Here is a 23,481-nt window from a genome sequence, read left to right as displayed (position 1 = left end):
AAGGGTCTGAAAATCCTTAAAGTAAGCCTACTGAAGTCAATCTGTATTATCATTTCATTGTGTAAACTTGGGGCTTAACTACTTTTTCTGGGCCCTACTTTTCTCAACTATGAAATGCTAAAATGACTAATAGCTAAGGCCCCTTTAACCTGTAACACTAGGATTATATTTTTTTAAGACAATATAAAAATACCATTTGAAAAAATTAAAAAATAAAAATACCATTTGGCTGTGTTAGATTAATTTGCAACAAGTATGCTATTGTGTGAGTTTTCCTTCCTCCACCTGCTGCTCCCAACTCTCACACCTCCTCCCTCTCAGATGACAAGGCAACACCAGAAGAACATCCTCATTAGATCCTAGAGCCACTTACTGTCCAAATAACCAGCAATGACCTCATACATCTTAAGTTCTAACTAGGAACTTAAGCAAGCCAAGTTCTCAAACTGAAGTTTTAGTTGAGGAGTCAATCAAAACTTGAATGAACCTGACTAGCTTACCCTACCTATGGAACAACAAAAATTATACTAAAACTTTTTTTCACTCCAAATGTATCTCTCCTATTTATAAGTACCACATAGATGACACAGGTTTTGAATGATTCAACAGTAAGCGATATTCTTATGAGTTTAAAACTAGTTTATATGCTGTGGTATTTTATGAATTATTTTCCTCTTCCCATGAGCCTACTACAGCACTTTACATAGGAAGGGGGAGCAAACTGGACTCCAAAGAATCAAAAAAACTTCTAGGATTCTTTTTTTACCTGTTGTTTCTTGGTTATCTCATTGGACATCAATTTAGCAGAGTCTAAGATTTTAATCGCACTTTCATCTTCTAAAATGTTTCCTTCTGAAGATGATAATGTTTCTAAAATTTTTTTCTCTATATCTTTCAGCTGTTTCTTATTAGCGGCAGACTGAAGAATAAGAGCATTTCGTTCCTCTTCTAACTCTGGTCTAAAAAGATAAAAACACATTTGATCTAAATTTGTAGTATTTTATCAAAATATTAGACCTTACAATTTTGTAGGCATTTAAATATAACAATTTTGTAGACACGTAACACAAAGTAAGATGATTAACCTCTTTACCTTAAGGAAAAAATATTTCCATGAAAATGATAATTTGAGAAATTCAAGCAAAAACAAAGCATTGATTATAAATATGTAAAATGCAGCAATAATATATACTATGTTAAGTCTAAAAATATGTTAAGTTTATCCATATGGCTTAGCTCATTGTGTGAGAATAAGAACTGGAAAAGACACTCAGAATATGAAACTTCTATTCCTTGGCTTAATCATATTCAGTCTCATTTTCATCATCTCTTCTACAATAGCAGACACAGAAAAGATGACTCATCATACAACTGGCTCAAAGTAAAAGACTGAATTGGCACTTAATACCTTAACAAAGATGGTATGAAACTTCAAATAACATAATTCATGTTATAGAATATGTTATGACTTGGTTCTGTCTTAGATATTATGCAAGTGGGATAAATACTGAAAATAACTAAAGTACCTCATGGTACATATTTTCACTTATAATTTGATTTCATTTAATTGACTACTTGATAGTGTTATATTAATCTTCAAGCTGAGTCAAAGATTTCCTTCTGGAAGCAATTCTTTTTTTTTAATAGTTATTTATTTGGCTGTTCTAGGTCTTAGTTGTGGCATGTGGGATTTAGTTCCCTAACCAGGGATAAAAGATGGGCCTGCATTGGGAGCTTACACTCTTAGCCACTTTAAGGGAAATCCTAGAAAGCAATTCTTTACTAGTAGCCCTTCCAGGGATCATTAATATTTTTCTCATAAAAAAAAAATAACACATGCTAGTAATGGAAAAATACATAAAGAAAATAATGAGTTATCCATAATCTTACCACTCCTAAGGATTATCACTATTAATATCCTGGTGTATTCTTTCTCAATCTTTTTTTCATATATATGGATATCCATTCATGTATTAACTTTTGAAAAACAAATTATCCCTATCGTATATAGTTTTATATCCTGCTTTTTCATTCTTGTCCTAAGTATTTTCTTATTTCATTAATATTCTGTATGTCTTTGAACACATTTCTGATTTTGTCCAAAACATACATTTCAAGAAATGAAATTTTTTGTTTCAAACAATCAGATACAAGTTAAAAGTCATGGCTGCTGCTGCTGCTGCTAAGTCGCTTCAGTCATGTCTGACTCTGTGCGACTCCATAGACGGCAGCCCACCAGGCTCCCCCATCCCTGGGCTTCTCCAGGCAAGAACACTGGAGTGGGTTCCATTTCCTTCTCCAATGCATGAAAGTGAAAAGTGAAAGTGAAGTCGTTCAGTCGTGTCCGACTCCTAGCGACCCCATGGACTGTAGCTTACCAAGCTCCTCTATCCATGGGATTTTCCAGGCAAGAGTACTGGACTGGGGTGCCATTGCCTACTCAGAAAAGTCATGGCACATCACCTAAATCCTATTACCCATACTAAAAGCCCAATATAACATGGTTGGCTTATAACTTATTTATTATAGAATGATTATTTTAAAGAATTCTGTATTTATTTAATTTATAATGACGAAGGAAATAAAACCAGTCCATCCTAAAGGAAATCAATCCTGAATATTCACTGGAAGGACTGATGCTAAAGCTAAAGCTCCAGTACTTTGGCCACCAGATGTGAAGAGCCAACTCATTAGAAAAGACCCTGGTGCTGGGAAAGACTGAAGGCAGAGGAGAAGAGGGCAGCAGAGAATGAGTTAATTAGATAGCATCACTGACTCAGTGGACATGAATTTCAGCAAACTCCAGGAGATAGTGAAGGACAGGCAAGCCTGGCGTGCTGCAGTTCATGGGATCACGGAGAGTGGGACACAACTTAGCGACTGAACAACAACAATAAAATTTAGACAAGGATTCAGAATAATCACATAACAAAAGTATTCAGTTCAGTTCAGTTCAGTCACTCAGTCGTGTCCGACTCTTTGCAACCCCATGGACTGCAGCACACCAGGCCTCCCTGTCCATCACCAGCTCCTAGAGTTTACTCAAACTCATGTCCATTGAGTCGGAGATGCCATCCAGCCATCTCATCCTCTGTTGTCCCCCTCTCCTCCCACCTTCAGTCTTTCCCAGCATCAGGGCTTTTCCAAGGAGTCAGTTCTTCACATCAGGTGGCCAAAGTTGCCATGATGATCATTTTTGCCATGATCAACAAAGATGCCATGATCTTAGTTTTCTGAATGTTGAGCCTCAAGCCAACTTTATGGCCTACAAATATTCTTTTCTAGACTATCTGAAAGTATCTAAGAAAATACATACCTCTCCTTTGCAACAACAATACCAAGTAATTGATCTTCAAGTCCTTCTGGAGTTATCATGAAATTGAGCAAAGATACCTTTGTAGCCAGCTCTGGCATATAATGTGGATTTCTCAACTTTGTGGTGATATAAAACTTGAAATCAAAGGAATACTCAATAATGACCTCACCAAGTCTGATGCAATCAATGCCACCTGTATTTCAGATAAAAATGCATAATAAATAAGCCAAAGTTACATAGCCCTTTCCCTTCTGTTAAAACCCATCCTAGGTTATAAGTAAAACGTTATAAAGTAATTTCAAACAGAATACAAGTGTTGCAAAAGCCACAGACACAGAGGCAAGTAAGCAATTATACAGCATGAATCATTAATTCTGGGGTAATATATGTTTTTTCTGGTTGTCATGGAGCCTTCTAAATTAAGATTCCTTTTGATCTTACTTCCTCTATTAATTTTCAATAATGGTTCCAAAATTATTTATGTATGACTAAAGCTCTTAAAGTGCTAGAGTTTGACAGAGAAAAAATTTTATAAGCAGAAAGATATACAAGGGGGACAATGTTTACCTAAAGTCAACTCTGGTCCACATTAACCATTACTATTCATAGTAATGGACTTTGTGTGGTCCTTGGTCATAAGATAAAGGAATTTCAGGCTGGATGCAACTTCTGTATGTTCTCTACAGAACAATCTAAATAACCGTGACTAAGGCAATCAAAGGAAGGCAAGGTATTTATTTTAGGATATCTGATACTTGTTCAAATTTCCTTTCATGCATAACAATGACACAGAAGTTCTGCATTATTAAGATTATTATTAAAATTATGTATTAGTCTTCTTCCCGCAAAGATAAGCCTCAAAGATAATCCAATCATCTTCAGTTTTAGCAACTAATATCAATTGACTTCTACCTTGTTTGAAAGTTTGTCTAAGTAGCAAAGGTTCCAATGATGGATCCAGTTCTTCACCAACATTTTCTAATAGAAGTGGAGTTCCAAACTGAATACAGTTTTCCAGTGTTCTCATATAGTCTGCATCTGATAGCTTAATAACACTAAGCTGATTTTCTTTCTCAGAGTTTTTGATCCACTTATTGGCTTGACCCTGGGGGTCAATCATTAAAGGCCTAAAATATAATAAGAAAAATTTTAGGGGACTAAATAGATGTTGAGATTTATCTAATATTATATAATTTAAATAATAAATATCACCATCAACCTGTACAAAGTGTTTCATATACATTTTCAGGATAAATCTTCACAAAAGTTCTGTGAGGAAAAGGAAAATGGAGTTTCATTCTCATTTATTTTTGAAATGAAGAAATTAAGTACTTTGCCCAAGGTTTTAAGGTTAAGAAACTAGTTTAATGTCAGAAGTAGGATCTTATGAATGTGTAAGCTGTGCTCTTTCCAATTTAACACATGGTCTTCATAGTAATTATAACACATATCATTTGTTAACATAATATGAAAAATAATCCTATGTATCAGATAAGAATTTAAAATAAAAGATCTACTGGCCTATAATGGATTTCCTTAAGTTATGAGTAGAACCATAAACTAAGTTTCCAAGTTTAGTCTAGTATATATTTGAGATCTATTTAGGAAATTTTTTCTATGTAAGTATGGTAAAAGACTTTGTGTTCAAGAACATACAATTCATAGTTTCAGAGAATCAATATATGAGGTGCTTTCCTCTTCCTCCACGATGATACTGACTATCCTGAGTTCCTTTTGTATTCAGTACAATGCATTAAATTCTTTTTTTCATATTAATATTAATACAGAAAGGGGAATTTTCACTTCATATTATGTTGGCTTTCCAGACATTCTCCTTCTATTTCAACAATTTCTAGGGATAAAAACCCCCTTTCCCTTAGCCTAAAAATAAGCTCTTTAATCAGCTAATCCCAGATAACTCTGTGCTTTTATTTTCTTTCCTTTCCAAAAGACAAAACAATTCAGCAACAGCTGTATGGTTGTCTTCTTTCTCCACTCAAATTGTGCTGAAATCCTATTGAAAACACAAAAAGTCCAGATATCAGTTAAAATTTACTTTGCTCTCACAGCAAACAGATGAAAAGTGTTTTGGAAACGAGAAAGTTATTTTGCACACAATTGTTTAAAAGTTGCTAGTAGTTAGACAAGATGCTTTTAGTACCTTTCAAAGTCCTATTTAAAGGAACATTTTTTGCCCTCCTTTTTAAAAAAAAATTATCATTTATTTATTTTTTAAAAATTAGGCTAATTACTTTACAATACTGTAGTGATTTTTGCCATACATTGATGTAACTTTATTATTGGAAAAAAATATGGTATTTGTTCATTCCCCTACAAAAAGTAATAATTTCTGTAAATTAAGTTTTTCTAATGCTTATGTTTGACTCAATGGACATGAGTTTGAGTGGACCCTGGGAGTTGGTGACCAACAGGGAGGCCTGGTGTGCTGCAGTCCATGGGGTCGCGAAGAGTCAGACACAAATGAGCAACTGAACTGAGCTGACTGAGTGCTTATCTTGGTAATACCTAAATCAACCAATGTTCTCAGTAATGCAATAATTAGAGATCTTATTTTTCTAAAAGAAATCCAACTCCTACTTAATGCAATTTTATGTGAGTATTACAAATACAATTGGAAAGCTGAGTTGTATCTATCCGAAAAATAAGGCTATGCAGGGTTTTGTGTTCCATGTGTACCTGACTGTAGGTATGAGAGTAATACTCATCTACGTTTGAGATCCAAAAGCAGGGCAGTCTAAAGAAAAAATCGTTATTGATTTATGCTTCTAACAGCGGTAGTAATTTTGGGGAAAACATAGCTTTGCTGTTAAGTAGCCACTGTTGTATTAGTAAACAATAATAAAGTAGAAACAGTAAGTATTTTCATTGTGGTTAAAAAGTAAGCAAAGTCAGAATTTGAGACATAGATACTAAAATGAGGTATTTGAAGAAAATAATTATTTTTAAAAACTAACAGTTACTGAGCACTTATCACATGCAGTAAAATGAAAGAATAAACAATTTTAAACTCTGCTACAGAAAGGGCTTCCCTGGCAGCTCAGAGCGTAAAGCGTCTGCCTGCAGTGCAGGAGACCCGGGTTCAATCCCTGGGTCAGGAAGGTCCCCTGGAGAAGGAAATGGCAACCCACTCCAGTATTCTTGCCTGGAAAATTCCACGGATGGTGGAACCTGGTAGGCTACAGTCCATGGGGTCACAAAGAGTCAGACACGACTGAGCAACTTAACTTTCACTTTCAAGAGAGAAAATGAGAGAGAAATATCTGACTCCAAATATCCTGATACCAGAGTCTACACTACTCTTAACCACTGTGTAATATTATAAACAGATAAACCTTTAGAAATTATGAGCAAGCACAAGAAGAATTAATAATCAACTATAGTTTCAGCAGCATGAGTGGCTAAGTAACCAATAGAACTCCTTCTGCTACCAAGTACTGGTGGATAAAACATGACATTTCAAAAATACATAGGTGACATACATTTGAACTATACATACATAAGGACAGAAAAACACAGGTGCCAGAAAAACAGCTTTGTATGTGTGAGCTGGAATGACAGCTAGCTTTGGGGAGAGTGTCAGTACTAATAACTTAAGGGCTCCTTGAGCCCATATGTAGCAGGAAAGTAAAACTGAAATCCCTGTATTAAGCTTAAACCCACAGAAGTCTTCATGAATCATAGAAAAAATCCAACTCTATTCATAAGGAGACACGAAAGAAATGTTCTGATTCTTGTCTCATCTTCAGCTTGGAAAAAGTTCTCTGAGAACCTGTAACCATGGGTCAATAGTTTATGCAGGTTCAAGGGGCAAGTTTATACTATGTACATGATACAGGAAATTCCAGCTGGGAAATTTACATATATTGAGCCAAGAACACTGGTATGAATCCTGGAAAAAGTAAGGACAAAATATACATTGTAGCTGGGGCAAGAGCAAAAGAAAAACTCAACCCTTGGAGGAGAGGTAGAAAAATGTCTTTGGCTAAAACATACCTTTACCAACCTTCACTAAGCAGATATCCCTTAACTCTAGGAGAGGGTGTGAAACTCCTGTTCAAGATCAACCAAGGCAGAATGCAAACTTAGCTGTCACAGGGAGGAGGGCCAGCAGGCTGAAAATATCCTACACCGAAGGCCCAATATGCACAGGGCCTTCCTAAGACTAGGAAATCAGAGTAACAGACAACTCTCACTTTGCCCCCAAAACAGCCTAACGTGGAGTACTGAGCAAAAGCAATCCACCTCTAAGGGAACAACAAAAATAGAGAGAGACCCTGTGTGTCATGGGCATTCAGGAACAGTCGAAAGTTGAAGGTAAAACTCTAACTCTGAGAAAAACACTCCAGAAAGCTATCCCTCATTCTCAGCATAGAACCATGGTTAGATTAAGTTGACACCACTGGTCCCCTGAACTTTACAAGAATAACAACAAAACCCAAACCTAGTTCAACTGATGATTAGACTGACTCAAATCTCTGTTCTAATGGAGCGACAGAAGAAGCAGCATGCCCATTTCCAGGAGTTAATACCATTAAGCTCAGTTCCTGCTATTAGACTGAAAATATCTTGCATTCAATCAAACATTATGAGATATTTAAATAAGCATGGGAAAAAAACTCAAAACATTCTCAAGAGACAAAAGAAACTAACAGAAACAGCCTTAAAGATGACACAAACATGGGAAATATATGTAGTTTTTAAATAACTGTGATTAAAATGTAAAAGAGCCAGTGAAAAAAGTGGATGACATGCCTCAAGAGACGATCTTCAGCACAGAGATGAACTATAAGGAAGCATTAAATGGAAATGCTAGAGATAAAAAATGTCAACTCTAAAGAATTTCTTTCATGGGCTGCATAGACTCAATACAACTAAGGAGACAGTCAATTAATACAGTTATGAACTTGAAGATAGTTTTATAGAAATTATCCAATCTGAAACTCAAAGACTCACAAATGTAAGTTTTCTTTCCAGAAAGAGAAAAGGGATAAAATGAAGTAGATCTGAGAAGCTCAAAGAACCTCAGTCAGGAGAACTACAAAGATGAACACACACACACTCCAATATACTAATACATCACAATCAAACTGCAGGCAACTAAAAACAGAAAGGAAAAAAAAAAAACTGAAGTCTGTCAGAGGAAAAAAGTTACAGAAAAAGGAACTAAAATTAGAGCAGGCTTATCAGAAACTACACAGTCTAAAAACAATGGAGTGACATCTTTAAAAGAAAAAAAGCAAAACCAGAAGAATCCAAAAACTGTCAACTCAGAATTCTAAACCCAGCAAAAAATATCTTTCAAAATGAAGATGAAATAAATAAAAAAGCTGACTGAATTAATTGCAATAGACCTGTACACCAAAAATGTTGAAAAATATTTGTCAGGCAGAAAAAGTATGAAATCATATAGAAACATAAAAAAATAAAGAAGTCTAAGGGAATTTCCTGGTGGTTCAGTAGTTAGGACTTGGAGTTTCACTGTCATGACCTAGGTTCAATTCATGGTTGGGGAACTGAGTGACTACAAGCCATGCAGTGCAGCCAGAAAAAAAAAAAAACAAACAAACTCAAAAAGTCTTAAAATGGAAAAAAAAATGAACATAAACATAAAAGAAATTTTCTTATATTTAATCACTCTACTATAATTACTGTCTAAAGTAAAAATAGTAACAATGTGTTATGGGATTCATGGCATGAAAAATAAAATAAACAATAACAGCACAATAAATAGGGGAAAGACATTTGAACTACACTGTTGAAAGATTCTTATAGTACATGTGTAGTAATATATTGTTATTTGAAAACATCACAGTTTATAATATACATCTCTAATTTCTGTGTTTGAGTGTTTCCTGCAGAGGTACGAATCAGTAATGGCCTGCAGGGGCTCTGGGTGCAGCAGACCTGGGCATGGCATAAGCCCTCTTGGAGGGGGTTGCCATTAACACCACCACAGAGCTGCCAGAACTTACACAGGACTGGAGAAACAGACTCTTGGAGGGCACAAACAAAACCTTGTGTGCACCAGGACCCAGGAGAAAGGAGCAGTGACCCCATAAAAGACTGACCCAGACTTGCCCATGAGTGTCCAGGAGTCTCCGGGTGGAGGCATGGGTCGGCAGTGGCCTGCTGCAAGGTCGGGGGCACTGAGTGCAGCAGTGCATGCGTGGGACCTTTTGAAGGAGGCTGCCATTATCATTACCCCTACCATAGTTTGGCCCCAGATGGGAAACAATGGAAACAGTGAGAGACTTAATTATTTTGGGCTCCAAAATCACTGCAGATGGTGACTGCAACCATGAAAATAAAGATGCTTGCTCCTTGGAAGAAAAGTTATGACCAACCTAGACAGCATATTAAAAAGCAGAGACATTACTTTGCCAACAAGTTCCCTCTAGTCAAACCTGTTTTTCCAGTAGTCATGTATGGATGTGAGAGTTGGACTATAAAGAAAGCTGAGTGCCCAAGAATTGATGCTTTTGAACTGGGTTGTTGGAGAAGACTCTTGAGAGTCCCTAGAACAGCAAGGAGATCCACCCAGTACATCCTAAAGGAAATCAGTCCTGAATATTCATTGGAAGGACTGATGCTGAAGTTGAAACTCCAATACTTTGGCCAGCTGATGCGATGAACTGACTCATTGGAAAAGACCCTGATGCTGGGAAAGATTGAAAGCAGGATGAAAAGGGGACAGCAGAGGATGAGATGGTTGGATGGCATCACCAACTCAATGGACATGAGTTTGAGTAAGCTCCAGGAGTTGGTGATGAACAGAGAAGCCTGGCATGCTACCATCCATGGCGTCGCAGAGTTGGACACAACTGAGCAACTGAGCTGAACTGAATATAAACTCTAGAGCAAACATTAAAAGTAAGGAATGTATAACCAGCAAGTAAGTAGTGGAGATAAAATGGAACCATAAAAAACTCAATTAATCCAAAGCCAGGTGAAAAAAAGAAGATAAAAGGAAAAAATAACAGATGAGACAAACAGAAAAGAAATAGCAAGATGGCAGATTTAAATCTAAATGTATCAATAATTCCATTTAAGTACAAATAATCAAAATACTCTGATTACAAGTGAGAATTATGTCACTTACAATCTCTATTTTAAAAAGTAGGTGGGGGGGAAGTCCTGTGATCCCTCCCATTTAAAAGCTTCAAATGGGGATTCCCTAGTGGCTCAGTGGTAAAGAATCCACTTGCCAGCACTGGAGACACAAGTGCGAATCCAGCAAGATCCCACCTGCCATGGAGCGACTAAGCTTGTGGGCCACAGCTAGCCAGCCTGTGCTCTAGAGCTGGGAACTGCAACTTCTGAAGCCCTTAAGCCCTGCAGCCTGTGCTCCACAACTACAGAGCACAACTAGAGAAAAAATGGGGCAGCAGTGAAGATCCAGGACAACCAAAAATAAACACATAAAAGCTTCAGATGGTTGGTAATATTCTGCACCTTGATTGTCACAGGGATCATATGACCACAGGCTTTAGTCAAACTTCATGCTGCTACTGCTGCTAAGCCGCATCAGTTGTGTATGACTCTGTGTGACCCCATAGATGGCAGCCCACCAGGCTCCCCCCGTCCCTGGGATTCTCCAGGCAAGAACACTGGAGTGGGTTGCCATTTCCTTCTCAAATGCATGAGAGTGAAAAGTGAAAGTGAAGTCGCTCAGTCGTGTCCTACTCTTCGCAACCCCCTGGACTGCAGCCTACCAGGCTCCTCCACCCATGGGATTTTTCAGGCAAGAGTACTGGAGTGAGTCAAACTTCATAAAAGCGCCCTAAAAAGGTTGGATTTTACTGCATATATTATACCTCAATAAGCCTGACATAAAATTAAAGAAAAAATAGAGGAAAAAAAGACATTTTCAGACCAGTGCACAAGAAAGACTAAAGGACAAAGACAGCATTACAAATCAGTAAGGAAAGGAAGAATAACTCAATAAACACTGCTGGGGTAAATGGTTATCATTATAAAATAATTAAACAAAATTAGATCCTTACCTTTCATCACATCCAAAGATACAATAAACATAACAGGGTCCTAATTGTTAAACTTTCCCAGTTTATGACTCGTTTTCTGAGAACTATCTCCTGACCTATGGCTCAGACAGTAAAGAAACTGCTTGCAATGCAGGAGACCCACGTTCAATCCTTAGGTCGGGAAGATCTGGAGAAGAAAATAGCCACCCACTCCAGTATTCTTGCCTCGAGAATTCCAAGGACAGAGGAGCCTGGTGTGCTACAGTCCATGGAGTCACAAAGAGTTGGACATAACTGAGTGACTAACATTTTCACTTTTTCATCGTCTCACTTTTATGCTTCTGACCTATACCCATGTGTTTAACCATAATGGCTCGGCCCCCAGCCATAGGTGATAAGGCTAGGGTGGATATTTGTCCCATGCCAGACTAATCAGATTTTTCTCTCATGGGATTTGCAGTTGTACTGAATGATTTGGGTTTTTGTATATTATTCAACGATGTGTTTTGTGAACTTAGGATCTAAGGCTTCATTAAAGAATGGCCATGTGTACAGAAGAACAGAGTCAGCAAATAATCAGAGACAGATCAATGAAGCAGTGGAGAAAAACAAGGAAGGTAGGTCCTGCAGCCTGAGAGAGACAGTAAGAGAGGGAGAGAGAGCGAATGACTGAGAGAGATACCAATTTTCACATTACAAAAGTCTGGTAGCTTTTCTCTAAGTCCGCAGCTTTTCTCTGACGCACACATAAGATGGGCTTCCCTGGTGGCACAGACAGTAAAGAATCTGCCTGAAATGCAGCAGGCAAAGGTTCAGTTCCTGGGTTGAGAAGGTTCTCTGGAAGGGGAAATGGCAACCCACTCCAGTAATCTTCCCTGGATAATTCAATGGACAGAGGAACCTGGAGGGCTACAGTCCATAGAGTCACAAAGAGTAAGACACGACTGAGCAAGTAACACTTTCACACACACTTTTCACACTTAAGATACTCAAAAGTGAGTAACTGAAAGAGTAAACATAAGTTACATCACTGGATTCTGCTGTCAGGAGGTAGGAAGAGGAGATTAAGCCTCTGTCATCACTCAGCCTAACGTCAAGAATGATGATGGCCATAGATGACCACTTTGGTCTCAACTCACAAGAAGTGAAGTCTGGTCTGTAAGGATGGAGACTTATCCTTCAAAGTTGACACAATCCATGACCTGTTGATCAGCCAGCCCCAAAATATCAGGTACAAAGCAGTGACACCACTGAAAGATTACTTTATCGGAAGAGTTATCTTTCTCCAGAAAATGACAGATTGTGTTCTTCAATTTACATACAACTCTGAAACTTCTGGTTTCTCTGGATTTCCATTAAGCCTAATAGACCTTCTGCTAACATTTTAAACTGCTATTTTAAAAATCAAAATGGCCACCAAATGCATAAAAAAGAGTTCTAAAACAAAATTAATACTCAGGGTCTAATATTCTGTTAAACAGAACATTCTCATTTTGGGGACTAGCTTATTATACTTCCTCAGATTATAATGCTGCTGCTGCTGCTAAGTCACTTCAGTTGTGTCCAACTCTTTGCAACACATGGACTGTAGTCTGCCAGGCTCCTCTGTCCATGGAATTCTCCAGGCGAGAATACAGGATTGGGCTGCCACGCCCTCCTCCAGAGGAACTTCCCTACCCAGGGATCGAACCCACATCTCTTACGTCTCTTGCATTGGCAGGCAGATTCTTTACCACTGAGCTGCCAGGGATTTTACCAACTGCCGAGACATTTCAACCTAAGGATCTTCACTCCCAAGTAAAAAACACTATCAATATAAAGGAGACTTAGAGGTCTTGAAGTATCTAGTAAGGTTTCCAAAGAATATAAACAAACAATACCTCAAACTTTCAGAATATAAGATTTCTTTGTATCCTTACCATATCTTATATCCCAAAAGAAGACTGAAACTTCCATTACAGTTTTAAAGGTAGTAAATGTGATATCCTATTCCACATTTCACTTAACATAGTAAGAAAGAATTAGGATTTGGAAGTTAAGTTGTCTGGGTTCAAATTCTGATTACACCATTTATTAGCTCAGTTATCTCACTAAATTTCAAATTACTAATTTATTCTGGGCCTCAGTTGTCTCATTTATAAAATGGAATAATAATAATAAGAACTAACTCATAGGAATTTGTGAGAATATAAGGTATTAAAATAGTATCTCATGAATATAAGAACTCAGTATTATCCATCATAGTTTGTTTGACATAAGGTCAAGAAAGGACTTTTATAGATGGCAATATGACAAGATAACTATTTACAAGAAAATATCTCTTCAGATAAGAATAATTTCCCAAGTTTCCAAAAGTGTGTAAATAAAAAGATAATAAAAACCATCTGCAAAGCTCACACAGTTACCATACTATGACAGCAGCTTTAACAGATTTACATGAAATTGCATAAATTACAAAATGAGTAGAAATACCGAGCAAAAATCAATACATTGAATAGCTAAGAACTGGAAACAGCCCAAGTGTCCAACAACAGGAAAATACATAAACAATTACGGAGTCATGTAACTGAATAATACTCAGCAACAAAAATTAGTAAGATTATGCTGTGTGGAAAAAGCCTTACACAAAAGACAGCATACAGTATGATTCCATTTATATGAAGATCTAGAACAGGTAAAACTAACCTGTGATGGAAAATAATCAGAATAATAATTTCCTATGGGGTGAACGAGGGGATTTACTGGGATGGGACAAAAAAGACTGTGTTATACCCTGACTCAAACCCTGAGGTTTGAGTTGCACAAGTGCATACTTTTGTTAGAACTCACAAGTTTGTGTATTTTTGTATATTTGTATTAAATTTTACATATTTCATTGTATGTAAATTTTACCTCAAAAGGAAAAAAATATTGAACTTTACTTAATGATATGCATGCTGAAGTATTTGGGAGGAAGTATGTCCATGTCTGCAACATATGTAGAAATACATAAAAAAAGGATGAGTTGATGGATGGATAGAGGGATGGGCAAGAATAATGAAATGTTAACTGCAAGATCTAGGAGGTAGTAGCTATATGGGTACTTACTCTGAAATCCTTTCAATTTTTCTCTATGTTCAAAAAGTTTCAAGTAAAATAATTGAAAAATAAACACTTTATCTTCCTTACCAGCGCCTGGAGTTGTTAACAATCACTCCATTGTCTATGGAGAAAGTATCTGTAGGCAATCCAGCAATATTCCAGGCTCTGATTGTTACTGGATCACCCAAGGTCTTACTCAGTGAGAACTCCTCTGAACATGGGATTTTTTTCTCCTGTTAGAAATACACAGATTTATTTTTGACATTTTCTCTTATCTTGTTGATTAAAATATTTTTAATTAACATATTATTTGTTGTTAGTATTTAATAATTCTAAACAACTGAAAAAACTGAATGAAAAGTTAGACTATGGAAATGTTTTACTGATCAAATAAGAAGAAAAAAACTTCATATTTTCAGTCATTTCTTTCCTTCTCTATTTTTATTATCATCCTTTCCCCCCAAATACCCCAACATATATTTTAAATCTTCTAAAAATAAACTCATAAGAAAATATAAAACCATTACCTTGCACAATATGCTCCAATCTTCTGTACATGTTTGTCGAAAGCCAGAAGTGAAAGCACCAAGGTAGGCTATTACTCCTGCTGATATTAAGACATCACCAGTCAAATTTTCATATACTGTCTGAAGGTCATCTGCAGCTTGAGACCATCTGGGAGACCAATCAAAGGCAAAATACCCTCACCAAAGAGAATGATTAAAGACAGTAATGAAACAGCCAGGGGTTTCTAGTGCAAATTCTATAACAAAATGCCATGAAAAGTTGGGCACTTGCTTATCTATAAAATGAGGAGGTTAGGTCCCTTCTAGCTCTAATATGCTATAATATACATTTATGTTCTACAAACAATAATTCACTATTCATTATTAGAATATTATGCATTTCTTATAGGACTTGTTCTTTCAGGATAGGAAAACAGAAACAAAAAAAAAAAATCACCAGAATTTTGCCTAATAATTTTATTCAGGATGATTTGGCCCAGTGGCCCTGCTATTTGTTCCTGAAAAACTCAGGAACATTTGTAATTCATTACCAAAAATTACATTTAAGTTGTATAGCAGTTGGCATACTATAGCTAAGGTTGGTATCTTTTTCCATTTAATGAAACTTTTACCATAAAAAGTGCATTTCAAAACCATCTAATCTGCACTATGAAGTATCATCAAAAGTATGTTACTTTATCATGCTATTCATTCAACAAATACAATTAATAGCTATGATAATTGGCTGACTAGTATAAATAGATTAGAATAAAGCTAACTGGCTTTGTTACATCAAGTCAGTTATTTAAAATAAATTTAACAAAATGAACCACATATTCACTACTCCCTTCCAAACACTTTATTGCAAAACATTTGAACACAAAATTGGAAAGAACTGCACAATGATCATCCACATACTCACCACTAAGATTAAAACTTATCTTTAGCCTTATTTGCCTCTTTCTCTTTCTCTCTCTCTTTTAACATTTGAAAGCAAGTTGCAAACACCATCCTTGACACGGAAATTCTGTTAGGAGAAGCCTAGCCAGGTGCTTTACAGAAAGTCCCATATTCTCAACCAGCAATTTAAAAATCAGTAATCAAGATAAACAACTCACTCCAGTATTCTTGCCTGGAAAAATACCATGGACAGAGAAGCCTGGCAGGCTACGGTCCATGAGGTCACAGAGAGTCAGACACGCCTGAAGCGACTGAACATGGCATAGCATGGCAATCATCATACCCGAAGAGAGCTGCATAGTCAAGCCAGAGGTTTGAAAACAGTGTTAGAATGAGTAGAAATCTGACCTCGATTTTTCGCCACCTAGTCCTCCAATTAGTTTTGAGGCTCTTTCAAGTTTCTTAGCACAAAGTTCCACCTGGTCTTCTAAACGAGCTTTTTCCTCAGTTTTCTCAAGAAATATTGTTTCTAAATTTTCCAAATGATGTTCTACTTCTGCTAGTTCTTCTCTCTTCTGATTCAAAAGCTCCATTGTCTCAGCTAAGGACTTCTGAGCTTCTGTTAAGCGGGCTTTCTTAGGAGCCACTACCTGTTTGGGAACAGTATATGTAGCTATAACATGTACTATATAGAACGCTGACAGTCAGCATAATCCTTTATAGATACTGTGAATTTTAAATGTTTATGATTATAAATACATTTATTACTTATAAAAATAAATCATGCAAATTTTAAATTCCTTAAATCTTATATTTTCATATGCAAATAAAGTAAAATATATTTCTATATCTTATAAAATATATAAAATCATCCTGGACCAGTAAACTTCATCTATAAATGGGCAAGTTACTCTAATAATATGTCACAAAATGTAACCCAAAAGCATAATATGTAGAAAACATCTCAATACAATCAGGAGTTGCCTTTGAACTGTGGCAAAACAGAATAGCATGTAACAGAAATGACAAACACTTAAAAATACATGAATGTGCTGCCTTTTTTTTTTTTTTTTTTGGCATCTCCAAGCTTTTGATTTCCTTCCCAGTCAGCTGAGGATTACATTTGCCTTGAGGAGATTAAGACAGTAGCAGTAATACAAAGAGAAATAAAGACTTGGTATTTAGCTTCGCTATCAAAATTGAATTTTCCTCAATCAATTGTGAAAAGTGATGCTTTGTTGAGAGAAAAACGATTTCCTAAAGTTTTTATTTTATTATGCTCATCAGTATATGAAGAATGGGGTAAGGCCAACTTGGTTAGAGTATACTATAAGACACCAGTATAAGGAATTTACAAACTGACCAAAGAGAGTATATGTCCATTTGAAAGAAGGGAGACCTAACTCTACTGACACATTGCCATGAGTGAGCTGAAGGCCAAGAGGAAGGCTGAAGCAAAGAATCAGATACGACTGACCTGCTTTCTCTCCTCAGGGCAGAAATCCCGAAGGGAGAATGTGTTAAACAGAAATTAGGAAGCTTTTCTTCCTACTTCGGACTTTAGAGAAGAGCTTGCTGGATATCTCCCTTCAACCTTTCCATAACAACACGAGGCAGGTGCATCGAAATTAAAATAGTGTGGAGGTACAAGGCTTACTCCTTGGAAGGAAAGTTATGACCAACCTAGATAGCATATTCAAAAGCAGAGACATTACTTTGTCAACAAAGTTCCATCTAGTCAAGGCTATGGTTTTTCCAGTGGTCATGTATGGATGTGAGAGTTGGACTGTGAAAAGAGCTGAGCGCCGAAGAATTGATGCTTTTGAACTGTGGTGTTGGAGAAGACTCTTGACAGTCCCTTGGACTGCAAGGAGATCCAACCAGACCATCCTAAAGGAGTCCTAAGTGTTCATTGGAAGGACTGATGCTGAGGCTGAAACTCCAATACTTTGGCCACCTCATGCGAAGAGTTGACTCATTGGAAAAGACCCTGATGCTGGGAGGAATTGGGGGCAGGAGGAGAAGGGGACGACAGAGGATGAGATGGCTGGATGGCATCACCAACTTGATGGACATGAGTTTGAGTAGACTCCGGGAGTTGGTGATGGACAGGGAGGCCTGGTGTGCTGCGATTTATAGGGTCGCAAAGAGTCGGACACGACTGAGCGACTGAACTGAACAGGGTGGGAAGTCAGAAAAGAACCTGAATACCTTAGATTCTCTGCTTTATACAAAGAATCCAGAACATTCACATGTCTTGTGGGCCATGCAGAAACAGGCAGAGCTGACAGTTTGCAGACCTGCTGGGACTACTATGGGGAGGGACAAGATGTTCAAATGGAAACACATTCAGATAGAATTAATTTTACTTATACCAGGTATATACTGGTCTATTCCTCTGAAATGAATAAAATCCATACCTCTCTAACAAGCATGTATGCCTCATTAGGAATATCTTTTCAATTGTTACAACCTGATTACTCATTCTGTACTCTAAACACATAATATCATGTATTTCCATGGGTATTTTTATTTATATTTTCTGCTCCTCTTGGTAGAATTTTGCAAGTTACAGAGGGCAAGGCCAGTGCTTCCTTGATCCTTTGCTAGTCAAATTTGAAAAGCGCACTTTTAAAAAATTTATTTATTTTTAATTGAAGGATAATTATTTTATAATATTGGTTTCTGCCATATATCAATATGAATCAGCCATAGGTATACATATGTCCCCTCTTTCTTGAAGCTTTCTCCCACCCCATACAAAATGCTCTTAACCATTCTCTGCTCTCCTGTAATTTGGCCCCAGGGAGTCTCCAAAAAAAGCTCCCTATCACTGCTTGAGTCCATGCTTTTCCTCTTAACCCTATTGGAATTTCTTACTTCTGACCTCTGCATCAAGATTTTCATCTGCCACTTGGCCTTTGATGTTTCGGATTTTTCTTTGCTTCTGCTGTCTCCCATAAAACTTAATTCTCTTTTGCCCCAGGTCCCTGTAACTATAGGTCAGTCTGGCCAGTTCTGCTGATCTCCCTGCTCTCATGTATACTGGTCCCAACAGGTTATGTCATACGTAAGCATTCTCTTCATCCACTAGACACTCAATTAATGTCTGATTATGCTGTCCATGGGGTGGCAAAGAGTCGGACAAGACTGAGCGACTAAACTGAACTGATTATGCTGGAGCAGGACAAGTTCTCTGTGGAATCACTTTTAGAAACTTCTGAACTAGTAAATAAGGGCATAGATCTTTTATTATGAACAAATTTATTTCAATTTTCCTTTTTTCACCAAATATTCGTTACTACAATGAATTCAAAACACCACTTTTTTTTTCAGTTGAAGAAAGAACTTCAATCCTAAAATGAAAGATTAAAAAAAAACATTTAAAATCACAACCTTTTTATTAAATATGAGGGGAAATGAGTTAAGGCTGAACTCAACAGAAGCTAACCTTAGTGTTTTCAAAGGCATTGGTTGGTTTAGTCCCTAAGTCATGTCCAACTCTTGTGACCCCATGGACGGTAGTCTGCCAGGCTCCTCTGCCCATGGGATTCTCCAGGAAAAAATACTGGAGCAGGTTGCCATTTCCTTCTCCATTTCAAAGGCATAGATTTTAATTTATGGGAACATTTCAATAGAAAACGGATGTGCTGATCCTCAAAATACCTTTGCAACTCTGTCATACACTTCCATAGCCATGATCCACTTACACAGACCCTCAGCTGCAGAGGAAGCTTTAGCAACCTTAGGAGGATCAAATTCAGGGTTTGTTAAGTATTCACCACGAATCTTCTGCATAACAGTCACCTGGGAAACAAAGATTTAGATCTTAAAATTTCAACATATACCACACAATCATTAGATGAAAATTTGATCATATATAGTTTAAAAAAGAGTATATAAAACAGTTATGTTGTCTTTAAAAACCAAAGTCAGTACTTTGAGATATTTTTAAAATAAGCATAATTGCAGCAAATTTATTACAGGTAGATGAGATATGTCTTCTAAACAAAATTAAAAGACCTTTGCAGTTTGGGAAAACATGTGTAAACAAGGAAAAAGAAGAACTAAACATACATAAATAGAACTTTGAATGAAAAATTATATACTTTTAATCTCAGAAATTTGTGTATCCAATATGTTAAGAAATAAACTATTTTAAGAAGACACTTCAAGAACCCTTTCATGTCAGTAATACACTAAAACAGTTAATTTATTCAATGACTGTGGATGGTCTGAAAGAGGAGTGGTTTTATGCATTATGAAAATTCACAATATAGTCATTAATAAGTATTCCTTTACTATTTAATTCTATTGACACTCTATTTGCTTACATTTTATATAATACTGAAAAATATTAAAGATTTTATATATCTGGGCAAAATTACATTTATAGAAAAAAATCCACTGAAACTCACCGGAATATTGTCTTTGTCATATTCTCTCAAATCTCTTAAGAAATTCATATCTCCCAGAAGTTTTTTGCTAGGTCCCCAGTAATCTAATATCTATAAATACAATTTACAGAAACATTATATGTACAATTAAGAATGTTTGATATAAAACTTTTCTTCTTGAAGTTTAAGGTATATTAATCCAGAGAAACTATACACTGAATTTCAAAATATCTACTTACATGTCCTTGGAAATGAAATAAAGAGACTCCTCTCTCTGAGAACATGTTAAGTATATCAAATATTTAAAATATGCATATGAATTTACATATTGAACTTATTATTAAAAATTAAATATTGAGGGTTTCCCTGGTGGTCCAGTGGTTAAGAGTACATCTTGCAATGCAGAAAACAGGGGTTAGATCCCTGGTTCGGGAGGATCCCACATGCCACAGAAAAACTAAGACCGTGTACCACGTCACAAGTACTGAGCCTGCACTCTAAAGCCCTTGTTCCACAACAAAAGCCACTGCAATGAGAAGCCTGTGCACCACAACTAGAGAAAAGCTGTGCATAGCAACAAAGACGCAGCACAGTCCAAAAAATAAGTAAAATTTTTAAAACTTTAATTTAAAAAAAAAAACACCGACAGGCAAAAAATATGATCATTTCTTTTTAGAAAACTTAAGAAAAGCAGCTGGTACAAATACCATCAAAATTTCATACAAGAAACAATATTTTTATTATTTCAACTTTTATTTTCCTTTAATTTTGACTTTCAAATCATACAGGTAGTGCTATAAACTGAAAGTCTGTGTCCTCTCCCCAAATTCCTATGCTAAAGTCTGCTTCCCAGTATAATAGTACTTGGAGGTGGGGTCTTAGTAACGTGATTAAGTCATGGATATAATCAGTCCCCTTATAAAATAGAGGGCAGGGAGCTCCCTCCCATTCCACCACGTGAAGACAGTAGTCTATAAACCGGGACTTGAACCCTCACCAGACACTGAATCTACCGCAGGCTTGATTTTGGACTTACCAGCCTCTAGAAGTGTGAGAAATAAATGTTCATTGTTGATAACCACTCCAATCTATGGTAATTTGTTAGAGTAGCCCAAATGGACTAGGACGGGTAGCAAACATTTTTCTTACAGAAAATCCCCTCACCTACCTAGATTTTCCCAAGTGGAATACAGAGAAGAAAGCAGTAAGACAAAGACTATACACTGCTCAGTCAGTTACAAGCTAAAGCACGTGGTGCTCATGCTCATAAAATTAAAAATGCTACATAACTAGCTGAACATTCTTTTTCCTAATTTCAGAAGCTTGATAGGGGTGTGTGAGTGGTGTGTGGGTGTGTGTGTGTGTATGAGAATAACTTAATAAGGTAGGAGCCTATTTTTTTTATCTTTATTATCTCAAGGGAGGACAGAATGGGCCCCCGACAAAAACCCCAATTCTCCAATTCAGGGATTCAAACTTAGGTATTGTAAAAACTTGAAAAGAAAAAGAAAAAACTCTGAAAAGAAAGCATTTATTATCACAGACAGCTTACTGTGTGAAAGGCCTTATACGTTACAATCTTGGCATGTAGTAACTAAGCCAATCCTCACGTTAACTTTGTGACCAAAGTACTATAACAATGCTCCTTTTACAGAGTTCCACAGAAGTTAAGCATCTTCCCCAGGGTCACACTGCTGGGAGGGTCAGGATTTCTGAATACAGACATTCTGGCTCCCAAGCACATAGTTTTAACGACATCACAGTACTAGTTACCTCAGCAGAATTTCTTGAATGCTTGGAAACAACACCTGTATAACCATTCTTGAGGCTCTTAGGAAGAAAATAACAGCTATGTCCCTGTTCATTCAAACCCACCCCAGGAGAGTGGCGAATCCTGCATAGCCAGAAAAGGAGGTGGAAACCACTGGGACTACATTTCTCTGATACTATACTGCCCTCAGGCTTCTGTGGTGGCTCAGAAGGTAAAGAATCCACCAGCAGTGTGGGAGACCTGGGTTCAGTCCCTGGGTTGGGAAGATCCCCTGGAGGAGGGAGAGGCAACCCACTCCAGTATTCTTGCCTGGAGAATCTGCACGGACAGAGGAACCTGGTGGTCTATAGTCCGTGGGGTTGCAAAGAGTCGGACACGACTGAGTGACTAAACACAGCACAGAGTACTGCCTTCACTTTACCCTGGACTACATACACAATGTGTCTTCCTTGGACTGGGTACTATTGGCGTTTAATTTAATAACAGTTGTTGCAAAGTGTTCTGTACATTCATGAACATGATGAATCTGTGTCTAGTTATTACCTTGCCTCCAGTTCCTGAAGGATCCGAAATTTTTTCTGGTTTTATATCTTTCATAACACAAACAGCAGCCATAACTAGTTTAACACCAGCTGGAGGATTCTTCATTGACTTCACGATTGTAATGTCAGCTGGCTAAATCAAAAGAAAACAGGATGCCTTTAGGACAGCCAATTTGTAAATAATGACAGTTATTTTATAATGTTGGAGAGTAATAACAGCACTGATTTTCATCTGAAACTATAATTGTTTTTTGCTCTGTGTGGTTATAAAAAAGGTAACAAAAAATTGAAGCACAGTAAATCAATGTTTCCCAAGTGTTTGAGAGTTCACAGATCCTTATGAGAATATGATGTCAACTAAGAACATTTCTAATAAAATATTTTTGCACACATACACAAAATTTTTATACAACGATATACCAAGCCTACACATGAAATCCATCTTAAGAACCCTAAGTTAGATAAAGGCTTAATTCCATATTTATTTACATATTAGTTTTACCCACCAAAAATGAAAGAAGAGGTAGTTTCCAATTCCAAGTTTATTTTCTAAAAAGGCATATATTGTTACGACAGACACAATAGATCCATTTATTTGCTATCCTCTCCCATAGCCTCTGACTTCCATTGCAATTGCTGGAAAGCTAACAACAATAGATCTTAGTTTCCTACGCAGCTGGAGCTGCAGGAGGTCATTAGGTTCTACCATCAGGTCACTTCAGTGATCCTGCGAGATGCTGAACTACTGACAGGTTGAGCTTACCATTTTGTCAGGTATTTTACATGAAAGTTAGGGCACTGATTAGGAAAAAAGGCAGAGAGTGGGGACTGGATATCCTGAACTCCCATATTACACTGGGCCTCCCTAGCTAATAGAAGCTCATCTCCCTGATCTGTTTGGTGAGATTATTCTGGTTTGCCTAAAGACCCTGTATAGAGAATTATGCAACAGTCTAATGCAGACA

General features: G+C 36.9%; 1 protein-coding gene across 1 annotated transcript in view; it reads right to left on the bottom strand.

Moving 5' to 3' along the window:
• Positions 1–23,481, bottom strand: part of DNAH12 (dynein axonemal heavy chain 12) — a 171,174-nt gene that overhangs the window by 34,226 nt on the left and 113,467 nt on the right. Inside the window, exons 50-58 of the mRNA XM_018066673.1 lie at positions 22,518–22,649; positions 20,225–20,314; positions 19,473–19,613; positions 16,215–16,456; positions 14,928–15,075; positions 14,488–14,633; positions 4,229–4,443; positions 3,317–3,509; positions 767–959 (exon numbers count right to left, since the gene is read on the bottom strand). Coding sequence (XP_017922162.1) covers positions 767–959; positions 3,317–3,509; positions 4,229–4,443; positions 14,488–14,633; positions 14,928–15,075; positions 16,215–16,456; positions 19,473–19,613; positions 20,225–20,314; positions 22,518–22,649 — 1,500 coding nt within the window. The remainder of the gene's footprint in view (positions 1–766; positions 960–3,316; positions 3,510–4,228; positions 4,444–14,487; positions 14,634–14,927; positions 15,076–16,214; positions 16,457–19,472; positions 19,614–20,224; positions 20,315–22,517; positions 22,650–23,481) is intronic.

This window comes from Capra hircus, chromosome 22 (genome assembly GCF_001704415.2).
Source record: "Capra hircus breed San Clemente chromosome 22, ASM170441v1, whole genome shotgun sequence".
In the NCBI taxonomy this organism is placed as follows: Eukaryota; Metazoa; Chordata; class Mammalia; order Artiodactyla; family Bovidae; genus Capra; species Capra hircus.
Note: the sequence above shows the minus strand (reverse complement) of the source record. Positions and strands in the feature narration are given on the sequence as shown.